At 41.0% G+C, this 13,297-nt stretch overlaps 2 protein-coding genes across 2 annotated transcripts; one reads left to right on the top strand and one right to left on the bottom strand.

Moving 5' to 3' along the window:
• Positions 1 to 1,039: 1,039 nt before the first annotated feature.
• LOC126755898 (uncharacterized) lies at positions 1,040 to 9,421 on the top strand. The gene is made up of 6 exons (XM_050468622.1): positions 1,040 to 2,238; positions 2,312 to 2,730; positions 5,511 to 6,525; positions 6,591 to 6,893; positions 7,533 to 8,708; positions 8,768 to 9,421. The coding sequence occupies exons 1-6, from the start codon at positions 1,164 to 1,166 to the stop codon at positions 9,184 to 9,186; spliced, it is 4,407 nt and encodes a 1,468-aa protein (XP_050324579.1). The 5' UTR covers positions 1,040 to 1,163; the 3' UTR covers positions 9,187 to 9,421.
• Positions 9,422 to 9,451: 30 nt separating this feature from the next.
• Positions 9,452 to 11,305, bottom strand: LOC126756133 (cytochrome P450 6a9-like). The gene is made up of 2 exons (XM_050468978.1): positions 10,033 to 11,305; positions 9,452 to 9,940 (listed from the first exon to the last, which is right to left on the bottom strand). Exons 1-2 carry the CDS (start codon positions 11,126 to 11,128, stop codon positions 9,510 to 9,512), a joined length of 1,527 nt encoding a protein of 508 aa, XP_050324935.1. The 5' UTR covers positions 11,129 to 11,305; the 3' UTR covers positions 9,452 to 9,509.
• Between the last annotated feature and the right edge of the window lie 1,992 nt (positions 11,306 to 13,297).

Raw genomic sequence — 13,297 nt, 5'->3', positions numbered from 1 at the left:
AACGGAAGCGAGCGAACCATTGTTGTGCTACACGAACTTATACAGCATCGTCTCCATTAACTGCACAAATTTCATTGGTGGCTTCCCTTTTTTGCACAAAAATTCAAAATATAGCGAATTTTTCACTATTTTCGTTCATTTTTGAACAACTGTTACTTTGTTTCAACTTCCCAGAATTAAATTTTGTTTGGTTAAATGAAACTTAAAATCTCATCTTTCCAACACTGTATGGGTGTAATGTGATTGGTAGCACTGGAGATATGAGACTGCAACAATATCTATATACAAAATACAAAGAGACTTTTTCGACCAAAATAAACGAGTTTTAAGCCCTCAGGTTTACTTGTAAAGCCTAAACAAAAATCTGTACTAAGGCAAGGCTTTGAAGCATAATTTTTTGATATCCGACAAGAAAGAAAGTGACCATGGCCTATATATAGATATATCCTAAATAACTATTTATAAGTGTGTTGGAAGTCTAATTTTTTTATTATAGATAAATGCTGTTATTGTTCAAAAGCTTCATTATCTTAAAAAAAAAATGTGTGTCCTAATAACTGATAAGCTTTTGCAAGCTTAAAAGCTATATGTAGAGTTATCAAATAAAATTTCGAACACAATACTAGCGTTATTATTGAAATGATGCCATTTCTTATATATCATTAAGAAAAAACGTTCCATAAAATTACTATTCGTTGCGCCAGCGGTGTCAACTTCAAATTATTCAAATTAAACAGAAAATACGGAAATATAACAGTAAAACTTAAAGCTTTATAAAGTGGAAACTTTCAATGGCCTTCACTTGAAAAGCACTACAAATAGCTATACAAATGTAGCACGTAAATTAACTCCCAAAAAGCACAAAGCTTGCGATAAACACGCCAGACATACAAACTAATATAAAAGAGCAGCGCAACACAGATGACTTGCGAAATTTAAAATTTAGAAAACAGAAAGTATGAATGAATTAATTCCCCACAAGTTTAAAGCTTTGGCTGTACGCGCCACACATAACACCAAAAAGAGCATAAAAGAACAGCACGCCAAAAATTACTCAACAATATTTAAAATTTAGTAAACCAACAACCTTCGCTGCGAGAACACACGACATAAGCATCAAACGTAAATTACTGTGGTCTCTAAATAATTGATATCAAGTCAAGATGAGCATAATTATCGCGTTGTTGGCGATCACCTTCACGCTGGTATTTTACTTGTTGAAATACCAGCAATCATATTGGCAAAGGCGTGGCGTGCCGCACGATCCACCCAGCCTACCGTTGGGCACACTGAAGGAGTGGCGTCGCACGAAGTCTATGTGTGAAATATTCAAACCCATCTATAAGCAATTTAAGGGCACTGGTCCATTCTGTGGCGTGTACTTTTTCGTAAAACCAGTCGTTTTCGTGTTGGACCTGGAACTAACTAAGAAGATACTTATTAAAGACTTTCAGAATTTTCAAGATCGTGGCGTTTTTCACAACGAGACTGCAGATCCACTCACTGGCAATCTCTTCCAGTTGGATGGACCACAGTGGCAAGTATTGCGTAAAAAGCTGTCGCCCACATTCACCTCGGGCAAAATGAAATTAATGTTTCCCACTGTCGTGAAAGTGGCTCACGAGTTAATTGAAGTTATGCGCGAGAAAACTAAAAACGCACCCGACAATGTTTTCGAGATCACCGAACTGCAATCACGCTACACTGCCGATGTAATTGGCTCATGCGCTTTTGGTCTCGAGTGTAACAGTTTGCACAATCCCGATGCTGAGTTCGTGACAATGGGACGCAAGGCGCTGATCGAGCGCAGACATGGCAAACTAGTCGACACGTTCATAGAGAGTTATCCAAGTTTGGCGCGTAAATTGAATTTATGCTCGCTTACAAAAGAAGTGGAAGACTTCTATGTCGGCATAGTTCGTAATACACTCGAATATAGAGAGAAGAATCGGGTGAAACGTAATGATTTCATGAATATTTTGTTGGAATTGAAAAACAAGGAAGGCGCTACCGATGGACTGTCAGTGGAGGAGATTGCAGCGCAGGCTTTTGTATTCCTCATAGCTGGCTTCGAAACCTCCTCAACCACTATGGGCTTCGCTCTGTATGAATTGGCCAAAAATCAGGAAGTACAAGATAGGTTGCGACAGGAGATCAATACGACGCTAAACGAGCACAACAACGAGTGCACCTATGAGAACATACATCAGATGAAATATCTGGAACAAGTTTTGTCAGGTAAACATTTGATTGCTGCTTTATAAAAATCTTCCTTTTATTAATTAATAATAATGCATTTTTTGAACTTTAGAAACTTTACGTAAGTACCCCGTACTGCCGTTTTTGGAACGTTATGCAAAGGCAGATTATGACACCGGCGATCCACGCTATCTCATCGAGAAGAACATGCGTGTATTCATATTCAGCTATGGCATACATTACGATCCCGAGTACTATCCCGATCCAGAGAAATTCGATCCGGAACGTTTCACTGAGGAGGAAATTCAGAAACGACCCGCCTGCACTTGGTTACCATTCGGCGATGGACCACGCAATTGCATCGGCTTGCGTTTCGGCAAAATGCAGGCGCTAATCGGTCTCGCATTGCTGATCAAGCATTTCAAATTCTCCTTTGCACCACAGACACCAACTGAATTGACTTACAAAAAAGAGACAATACTGCTATCAGCGGAACATGGCATACACTTGCGGGTGGAGGCGTTGAAAGAGTAATTGTTGGGTGTGCTAGGCAGTCGTGGAGCAACGAGAGAGTTGTCTTCATCTTATGTACATATCGTATGTATGTTTAATAAGCAATGTTAGAATAAAAAATGTAAATAAATATTGTTTTCGAAATTTGCGTGTCATAAAATTATTATGTAGATAATTAATAGTACTTAGAGTACTTAACTTGCAGACTAGCAATCATCTTTGACTAAATACTTATAAGACACACGTACTTACTTCGACTAATATGTAAGGGGGTATGCCCCCCCTCTCCTTTTATGTCAAATACCCGCTAATTGGTTCGTAAATAAAGACTTCACTAGACTTAGCCTAATCTTTAGAAAATTAAAATTCTGTGTAGCACCTGATTCAGTACAAAGTTGTCGACTGACGCTGTTGATTAAGTATACTATATTTGTTTATTGCGTGATAAAAATTAAAAACCAGTTGATAAAAATTAAAGATTTTGAAATGACTTTGCGTTTTTAGCGCCATGTAAACATGTTTTTGCGTGTTTTTGAATATAAATAAAGCACATACCGGCACCCAAATGTAATGACTCGGCATAAATGTTTCGTGCATGTGTTCGACAAAGTATTATTGTTTGAGCTCGGCAACAAAATATTGCTATTTTAATATATGTTTAGCTACCTTATCAATTTAGCACATTGAACGCTAACCGGCTAGCGTTTGGCTAGATTAGATTAGGTATGGTTATGGTTCTGATCTTCGATGAAGAGACCTTAATTGTCAAACTATAAATCATCAAAAAAGTACTAAAATTAGAGCTGAACCTCCATCCGCTAGATTACGCAGTTCCTAGTAAGAATTTCCAGATGCAAAGTAGGTGCTTTTAAAAAGTCTACTGTGTTTGAATAATATAACGTGACTAATAATATAACTTTGCGAGACATTCACTGGTTTCTGTAAAATCCGAGCAGACTTACGCCTGAACAACGTTAACAAATCGTTCAACTTGATTACGAAAATTCACGTTCTCTAAAGAATGTATTTCGCGCGCTTCGCTCAACTTATGGTCAATGTCATTGACCTACTGAGCGCACTATTCGAAACACCATCACCCATCTCGAAACGCAGCATACATTATTGGATAATATTCGACCGAATAGACTACTACTTCTACGAAGTGAAGAAAATATAGCAGAGTATACACGAAGACCGTGGAGAGTCGATTCGGCGCAGTTTACAGCAACTCGGACTGCCGTATGGAACGACTTGCCACATTTCATTTCGAGATCTTAAATTGAAAGCGTGCCAAATACAGCAAAAAAAGTTTCACGAAGATCCGACGTTTTCGAGTCAAATTTCGTTCAACGATGAGGCCCATTTCTGGCTCAATGGGTCTATAAACAAGCGAAATTGCCGCATTTGGTACAAAGAGCAACCAGAAGAGATCCAAGAGCTGCCACTTCATTCAGAAAAAACAATGGGTTGGTGTGGTTTTTGGGCTGGTGTTATCATCGGACCATATTTTTTCTAAAATAATGCCGGAAAGAACGTAACCGTCAATAGCGACTGTTTCCACGACAGTCGGGTCTACATAACCAGAACGGACCCGGATTTTTATTCGTCAAAGGACTGTCAATTCACATAATTCAGCCGCTACAACAAGAATAGCAATAACAACAACCGTAATCTCGCCATGATCACCGACTTTTTGATGAGTGAGATTAAAGCTCGTGATCTCGGTGACATTTGGTTTCAACACGACGGCGCCACTTCCCACACATCACAACAATCAATGGAATTACTGAGATAACACTTCGGTGAGCAGATAATTTCCAGTTTTGGGCTGGTCGATTGGCCACCAAGACCATGTGATAACACACCGTCAAACTTTTTCCTGTAGGGAGCCTTGGAACAAAATATTACGCGTATCATTCGTTAGTTACCAGTCAGAATGCTCGAATTAGTCATTGAAAATTGGCCTCAGCGGATAGACCATCTGAGACGTAGCCGCGGCCAACATTTGAAAAGAGTAATCTTCAAGAAATAAATGCCAAAGAATGTTCTTTCGAATGATAATAAACATTCCCCATTAAACTTTCTGTGTTTTTTCTTTAAAAAAGTAGGGAACTTCGAAATGGATCACCCTTTATCAGTTTCATCCTCAAAGTTAATTTTCATTATAAAATAGATAACGACGCCATCTAGAATGCGCAGATTTGTAAGACTTCTAGGCTGTCATTGAACTTGCCCAACGTTTACACAGAAATAATAACACACTGACATAGATTGTTAGGGTTCCAGCATTTGAAAACCGGTCTGAGATAACTTCTGGATACATGTGACCTAAATTAAAAAAATATCGCATGATACTTTTCATTTATCATCATACACGCATGCGATATTTGATTTCATTATTTTTTCTCACATCAAAACTCTCACCGAAATTAGAGCAACCGTAAGCATGTGGGCACTTTGCGTGCAGCTGCACTTAAAATCGCTTCAAGTAACTCCACGGTTTGCTTCTTCTATTTTTCAATTTTCAGGGTGTCCAAAGTGTGACTGTGTGTGCCTCTGTGTGTAGGACTTTTTCTGCCGGCACGTTTATGTCACAAAGATGTTATATTTATAATTTTGTAATTATTTGGCTTCTTCGGCGCGCGCTTAATTCGCGGCAATGGTATTTAAGGCTGATTGCACTTTCGTAACTGTTTTCACTGTGATCATTACAAGAACCGGCAATGGACGTCTCGGTGCTTTTCGGCCTGCTTATTGGCATCGTCTTGCTAATTGCGTTTTGTTTACTACGTCAGCAGAGTTACTGGCGTCGGCGCGGCATACCGCACAGCAAGCCTATGCTCTTGATGTCCATGGGAACCAAGCATGTAGTGCAGATTTTACGCGAGTCATATCAGCAGTTCAAAGGCACGGGACCCTTTTGTGGGTTCTTTTTGCTAGCCACCAATACAGCGCTAATAGTGGACTTGGAGTTGGTTAAGAAGATACTCGTTAAGGATTTCAACTACTTTTCGGATCGTGGTCTGTACACTAATGCGCACAATGATCCGCTTTCGGGTAATATGTTCTTCGCCGAAGTTGAGGGTTGGAAGCGTTTACGTGCAAAACTGACGCCGACCTTCACCTCTGGCAAAATGAAGAACATGTTTCATATGGTTACGGCGGTCGGCGAGCGTTTTGCGGCAACAGTTCACACCCGAATCGGTGGTGGCGATGCTGAAGGTCACGGCAAAGTACTGCTTGTATCAGACCTTAGTGGACGCTATACCACCGATACGATCGGCACTTGCGCCTTCGGGCTCGAGTGCAATAGTCTAGATGCGGAGACACCAGATTTCGTATTGGTCACGAATAGTTTTATCAATCGCCGGCGTCATAACAAACTTGTCGAGGGCTTAATCTTCAGTTTTCCGCGTATTGCACGCTTTCTAGGTATGCGCATTATGTCACAGCATGTACACGACTTCTATATAAAGCTTGTGGAAGACACGCTCGAGTACCGCAAAGGCACGAAATTGCGACGTAACGATTTTCTTGACCTACTAATCGATATGATGGAACGTGAGGATGCCGATGGCAAACGTATTGAAGGTTTGAGTGTGAACGAAATAGCCGCACAGACTTTTTTGATGTTTCTGGCGGGATTTGAGACCTCAGCGACAACAATGAGCTTTGCACTTTACTTACTGGCGCAGCATCCCGACATCCAAGAACGACTAAGGCGAGATATTAACGAGGTGCTCGCTGCCAACAATGAACTGCTCACATATGAGTGTATCAAGCAAATGAGCTACCTGCAACAAGTAATATGTGGTAAGTTCCTATACGTAAATATGTCCTTTTAAACCAAACTCAGCTTAGTTTATGCTTACTTACAGAGACGCTTCGTATGTATCCGATCGTGCCGAATCTGATGCGCAAGGCACAGTCGTATTACGACACTGGCGACCCAAAGTATTACATTGAGAAGGGCACCTTGGTCATTATACCCACTATAGCCATACATTATGACCCACAGTATTACCCGAATCCCGAGCGCTTCGAGCCCGAGCGTTTCACTCCCGAAGAAGTTCAACGCCGACCTGCTTGTACTTGGCTGCCTTTCGGCGAGGGTCCACGCAATTGTATCGGCATGCGTTTTGGCAGAATGCAGACCAGCATCGGGCTAATTTATTTGTTACGTAATTTTCGATTTAGTGTCGCCGCTGAAACCGAAATACCCTGTCCATTAATAAAAGCATCGTGCTTGGTTTCACCAGAGAATGGCATCCAGCTCAGAGTGGACAGAGTAGAAGGCGCCAAGCCTATTAGACGTGAATGGAAAAATCTGTGAAACTTTAAACGAAAAAGTCAACTTTTTTATAATAAATCTATAAGATATACTTAGTATAATGTTTTACCTTCTAAATGTAATGAACTATTTTCAACTAATATCAGAATATCTATTCGGTAAATGTTCTAACAATTTGTGAGTTGAGAAAGACACTCAAGAGTTTTGTATTTTTTTCCGCAATACAGACTGCATTACAATCGTAAAAATTTATTCGGTCCCCAATAATCGAGTAACATACTGTATACCAGCGCTGTCTTTTATTCAGAAGTCACAGGTGCTAATCAAATCACTGTTAACATGCGTATGAATGTAGGTACATGTGTAAACAATTTGATAAAAAAAATACTAGGTCTTGCTCTCCACACGCTAGAAATCACTTTGAGAACTCTCTCATTTATCATGAACTTACTCTTAGCGCAAACAACAGTAACTGCCACTGGAGTAATGATATGAAATCGTACTCATATCTCGCTCCGCCCCTGTTCAGTTCTAACGCGACCCTTCGTACGTACACATCGCGCCGTAACACTTTGTGCACCTGTCGGCACGTTTCGCTCAGCTCAGATATACTGCACCTCAATGTTGGGCTATAGTTTCGTAATAGCGCTCTACGCGCTCTTAGGGCTGTTCACAATGTTTGTTGGTATGATTCGTTCGCGTATGCTCTATTGGCAGCGTCGCGGTGTAGCACACGACCAGCCGGCTTTTATATTGGGCAATCTGCGAAGTCTTGCCATCACGCGCCAACTCGGCGTGGCATTACGTGAAACTTACGATAAGTATAAGCATAGTGACGGTCCGTTTTGTGGCTTCTATTTGCTGCTCAATCCAGTAGCGCTAGTGACGGATTTAGATTTGGCACGCAATATACTCGTACGAGACTTTCAGAAGTTTGACGATCGTGGTTTGTACCATAATAAACACGATGATGCATTTTCCGAGAACCTGTGGAGTTTAGAGGGGGACGCGTGGCGCGCGTTGCGCAGAAAACTGTCGCCGATTTTCACGACAGGTAAAACACAATCCCTCATACCGGTCGTCACCAAAGTTGGCGAGCAGTTAAAGCAAACATTAGCGAAACAACAAAGCACCGATGCTGAACTGAAGGTGCAAGACCTGGTTGAACGTTACACCACAGATGTTATTGCCAACAGCGTACTCGGTTTGGATTGCAATAGCCTTGAAAGCCCGGATACCGAATTTCGTATGATCATACAAAGTTTCGCCTCAAAGCAACGCAACAGCTTAGCAGTTGCCTTAATGCAGTGCTTACCAAAGCTAGCACAACGCTGTCACTTAACCCGGACATTGAGAGAAGTACGAGATTTCTATTACCGCCTAGTCGGCGGTACAATATTACAACGCGAGGAGAATAACATAAAACGCAATGATCTAATGAGCGCACTGATCGAATCGAAAAACATTCAAGAAGGTGGACACAAGTTAACTACCGACGAGATCATTGCAAACTCCGCTTTGTTCTTCAGCGCTGGCTATGAAACCTCATCAGCAACTTTGACTTTTGCACTTTATGAATTGGCACTTAATCAAAAGACTCAAACCAAATTACGCAAAGAAATTACAGAGACGCTAGAAAAGCATGGCGGCAAACTTACCTCGGAATCACTGAGCGATATGAGTTACCTAGATATGGTCATTGCAGGTAAAACCTTGAAATAATATTACTCAATTTCTGTAACGAACGTGATTTTTCTTTCGCAGAAACTTTGCGCAAACATCCGATAAATCCCTATATCGAACGCGTTGCGAATGAGGACTACGAAACCGCAGTGGCAGGTTATGTTATATATGCTGGCACTAAGGTGCTCATACCTGTTGAGGCCATACACAATGATCCGGAGTTCTACCCTGAGCCTGAGAAATTCAAACCAGAACGTTTTGAAACTGAAAAAATGGGTCGTCGCCATCCGACGGCTTGGTTACCTTTTGGCGAAGGGCCCCGTAACTGCATTGGCATGCGTTTGGGGCAGTTACTAATCCGAATTGGTCTCATATCCCTACTGAGTCAGTTTAAATTTTCACCATGTCCGCGCACTCACACTCCGTTGGAATACGATGACACAAGTCCACTCTTAAAGCCGCAAAGTGGATTGTATTTACACGCAGCGAGACTCAGTTAGCTGAAAGATCGCGTGTTTAGACGAAATAAGCTCGGCTTTTACTGAAGACTTGTGGAAAAAGACTTTTTAGAAAATGTTTTCGAATCCATAAGCATGTTATATCTTTCATTCAGACAGTGAGTCAAATGTTCCGGTTACAAAAATATGTACATAGCAAGAAGTCTTATGAATTGTTGAGATATTTTATAAGAAATACACACTTGTTTATTTAAAAATTAAAATCAAATTAAGTATATTTAATAATATTACTTTTTATTTCTATAAAACTTATACAAGCTGGTCGATAAATCCTACAATGCTGGAGCAGCGTGCCGGTTTCTGGATCAATTCATTGCCTCCAATTCCTCCACTCTCAAGTATATACCGTTAAGTGTATTGACTAAAAATGACTTCACATTCATCTTCAAAGGTATCTCCGTTTTGTCGCATATGCTGAAGCGATATTTCTGCAATAAATGCGCCAAGCCGATACGAATCTGCATGTAACCGAATCGCTGCCCAATACAATTCCGTGGCCCCTCACCAAAAGGCAGCCACTCAACGGTTTCACGCTGCTGACGCTTTTCCGGCGTAAAGCGCTCTGGATCCCAATGGTCGGGGTTAGGATAGATGTCGGGGTCGTAATGAATGCCCACAGAGGGCACAATAATCGACATGCCCTTTTTGATAACATAATTCGGATGGCCCGGCACTTGGTAATCGCTCAAAGCCTGTCTATTTAGATGTGGTACAACGGTGTATTTTCGCAGTGTTTCTTTAAAATGATTTGGTAAAGGAAAAAATAAGATACATAACTAAGAAAACATGTTTCCACAATAATAAAAATAATGAAAATAATACGCTTACCAGCTACCACCTGATCCATGTAACGCATCGCCTGCAGACACTCATATGTGAACTCATTGTTGTGCTTCGCAAATGTAACCTGCACCTCACGCCGCAAGCGCTCCTGCAACTCTGGCTGTAGAGCCAACTCGTACAATGCGAAGGACATTGTTGTTGAGGAGGTCTCGAAAGCGGCAATGAAAAAGACAAAGGTCTGTGCTGCCATCTCCGCCATGGTGAGGCATTTCTCCTCGCCATTCGCACCGCGCAATTTCTTATCATTTCTCAAATCAATTAAAATACTCATGAAATCATTGCATTTGATGTTGTTCTTCTCACGATACTCCACAGTTTCACGCACGATGCGCATAAAGAAGTCGCTAATGTCATCATTTATCGAGCGCATACGCAGCCGGCGCGCCAAATTCGGAAAGCTGTGCAGAAAACCACTTACCAAAGGTCCGTGACGTTCCTCGCTAAAAGAACGTCGTCCCATAACACGAAATTCGGCATCTGGATCACGCAGCGAGTTGCAAGCGATACCAAAAGCAACCTTACCAATTATATCCGTGGTATAACGTGCCAAAATCTCCTTTAACTCGACAATCTTTTCCTCTCTCAGCTGTTCACCCAACACTTCAACCAAATTGTGCGTCACCTCAACGATGGTGGGGAACATGAATTTCATTTTCCCGGACGAGAACGTAGGTGAGAGTTTGCCACGTAAGCTACGCCATTTGTGGCCATCCAAGAGAAAGAGATGCCCCGTCAACGGATCGTCACGTTCATTATTAAACATACCGCGATCGGCAAAATTGGCAAAATCCGTTATAAGCACATTTTTGATCAGGTCTACATCCAAGAGCACTACCGCTGGACGCAGAAAGAAATAAAAGCCGCAGAAGGGGCCCGTGCCTTTGTATTTTAAGTAGATATTTCGGCTGATATCGGCATAACTCACTGTGCGATGAATGCCTGCCAAATTGCCCAGCAGCCAGTTGGGCTTGTCGTGCGCTACGCCGAGTCTGCGCCAGTAGTTCAAGCGACGGTGCATAAAAATACCCAGCGCAACAAGCATGGCGAGGATGAGCATCAATAAAACTGCGGTCATTGACATCGTGAATGAAGATTTTTCGTGTTTGATATGCGTCACTTGCGCGTATTTCGTTTACTCAGTATTTTGCAATGTTTTTTTCTCGTTTCGTCAGTGCATCTTGAGCCGACAATCAGCGCTTCACGGTTACAACTGAACGGTGCGTGCTTGGGCAAGCGCTTTTATAAACTTCCTTAAGCTGCAGACGGTGTAACGAAAATAAATGAAAATATTTTTATTTTGATAATTCTGCATTTTGTTTGTTGATCTTGAGCCCGCTAGGAAAATATGCACATAGCTTGTGAATTATATCGGAGTGTCGGTTGAAGGATATTAATTAATTACCCCAACCTTTCGCTGTATTGTATCGAAGAAAATCTCTTGAGGCTTGAGGCTTACTTCTTTAACTCCAGTTCACAAATGCACTGACTTTCCTACCGTGTTACTAACTCTTTTAATGTCTTATATATATATATATATATGTCATAGACCATAGACTTGACGTAGTCCCACAGGAAATAGTCTAACGGCGTCAAATCGCACGACCGAGGTGGCCAATTAACTGGGCCAATCCGTGAGATAACACGTTCACCAAACTTGGTTTTAAATAAATCGATTTTTACATTGGCTATGTCACTTGTGGCACCGTCCTGTTGGAAGCACATATTCTTCAAATCCATATCATCCAATTCGCACCAAAAATGTTCGGTTATCATTGTGCGGTAGTGATTTCCATTCACAGTAACGAACCGGTCTTGCTGACCGGAAGAAGTACGGCCCAATGACGCCGCAGGCCCATAAGCCGCACCAAACCGTAATTTTTTCGGGATGCAGTGGAGACTCAAGGAGCACGTGTGGATTGCTTCCTGACCAATAACGCATACTTTGCTTATTGACGAAGCCATTCAGCCAGAAATGAGCCTCATGGTTGGAGATTATTTTTCGATGAAAATGCGAATAATTTTCAAGTTGTTGCTCAACCCAAATTAACGAACGTACGACGATTTTGGTGGTCAAGCGGCTTTAGTTTTTGCGTCAATTTGATCTTGTAAGGATGTAGGTCAAGACTTTTTCGAAAAATTCGACACAATGACACGACAGAGATGCCCAACGCTTGAGAACGGCGTGTGAGAGATTGATTTGGGTCTTCCTCAATTGATGTGCTAGCGGCAGCAATATTTTCGACACTGTGGGCACTTCCTTGCCTCACTGCCACGCGAACATTTTATACTACGCCCATGGATTCAAATTTTTTCACGAGACGCTCAACTGTTGATCTAACAGGACGATTATGACGCCCATAAATTGGACATAGCGTTCTTAAAGTTGAGGCCACTAACTCCGAATTTCGGTAGTAAGTTTTGATAATTTCGACTCGTTGTTGAATCGCATATCTTTCCATAATGAAATAGCAAACTCTACTGAGAAAAAATATCAAAAGACTTGGAAAACATCGTTTTCTGTATCTATCGGTCTACTTTTGTAGAGATTGCCCCTATTGAAAAACCCGTTACTTCATGCATTTCTCAATCGAAATCGAATAACTACCGCTCTGCCTTGGATAAACAGCGGTTGCTGTATCAACATCTCCACATAAGTTTATGCACTCTCCCGCAATTTGTATGCAAATTTTTAGCAATGCATAATTCGCCAAATTTTTTTGCCAAAAATACTCCTGCTCGCTTCCATAAACAAATATAGTACATAGATATACATACATATAAATACACGCACATTGCAGAGAGACTTCCAGAGAGAGCTTTTGTTGCTAATAATGCTCTTCAAACAAGTAATTTATTTCGTATACATTAGTGGCTATGACAATGATCTGATAAATGAAACAACTCGTTATTCTCTGGCATTTACGACTTTTTTTGAGATGATCCGAATTTACTTAAACTTTTTGGCGGCAGACTCCCGCTCTTATATAATTTTTTGTATAAACGTCATTGTTTTAGATTTGCTTATCTTTTTTAATTACATTATTGTTTTAGGGGTGTTTCGAAACGGTTTAAATCAGCTTAAGATAAAACGAAGTTAGAAGAAAATATGCATATGTAAAATATTTTCCCTAAATCATAATCATGTTCCCGCGGTTATTTCCTTATCAAAATACCAATGAAATATGTATTTGTATATCAATTACTTAACCACAGAAGTACTTACACTATCAACAAACTTGCTTTAGATCTA

The sequence above is a fragment of the Bactrocera neohumeralis genome, chromosome 4 (assembly GCF_024586455.1).
Source record: "Bactrocera neohumeralis isolate Rockhampton chromosome 4, APGP_CSIRO_Bneo_wtdbg2-racon-allhic-juicebox.fasta_v2, whole genome shotgun sequence".
Lineage (NCBI taxonomy): Eukaryota > Metazoa > Arthropoda > Insecta > Diptera > Tephritidae > Bactrocera > Bactrocera neohumeralis.
The sequence above is the reverse complement of the archived record's forward strand: the minus strand, read 5'-3'. Positions and strand labels throughout refer to the sequence as shown.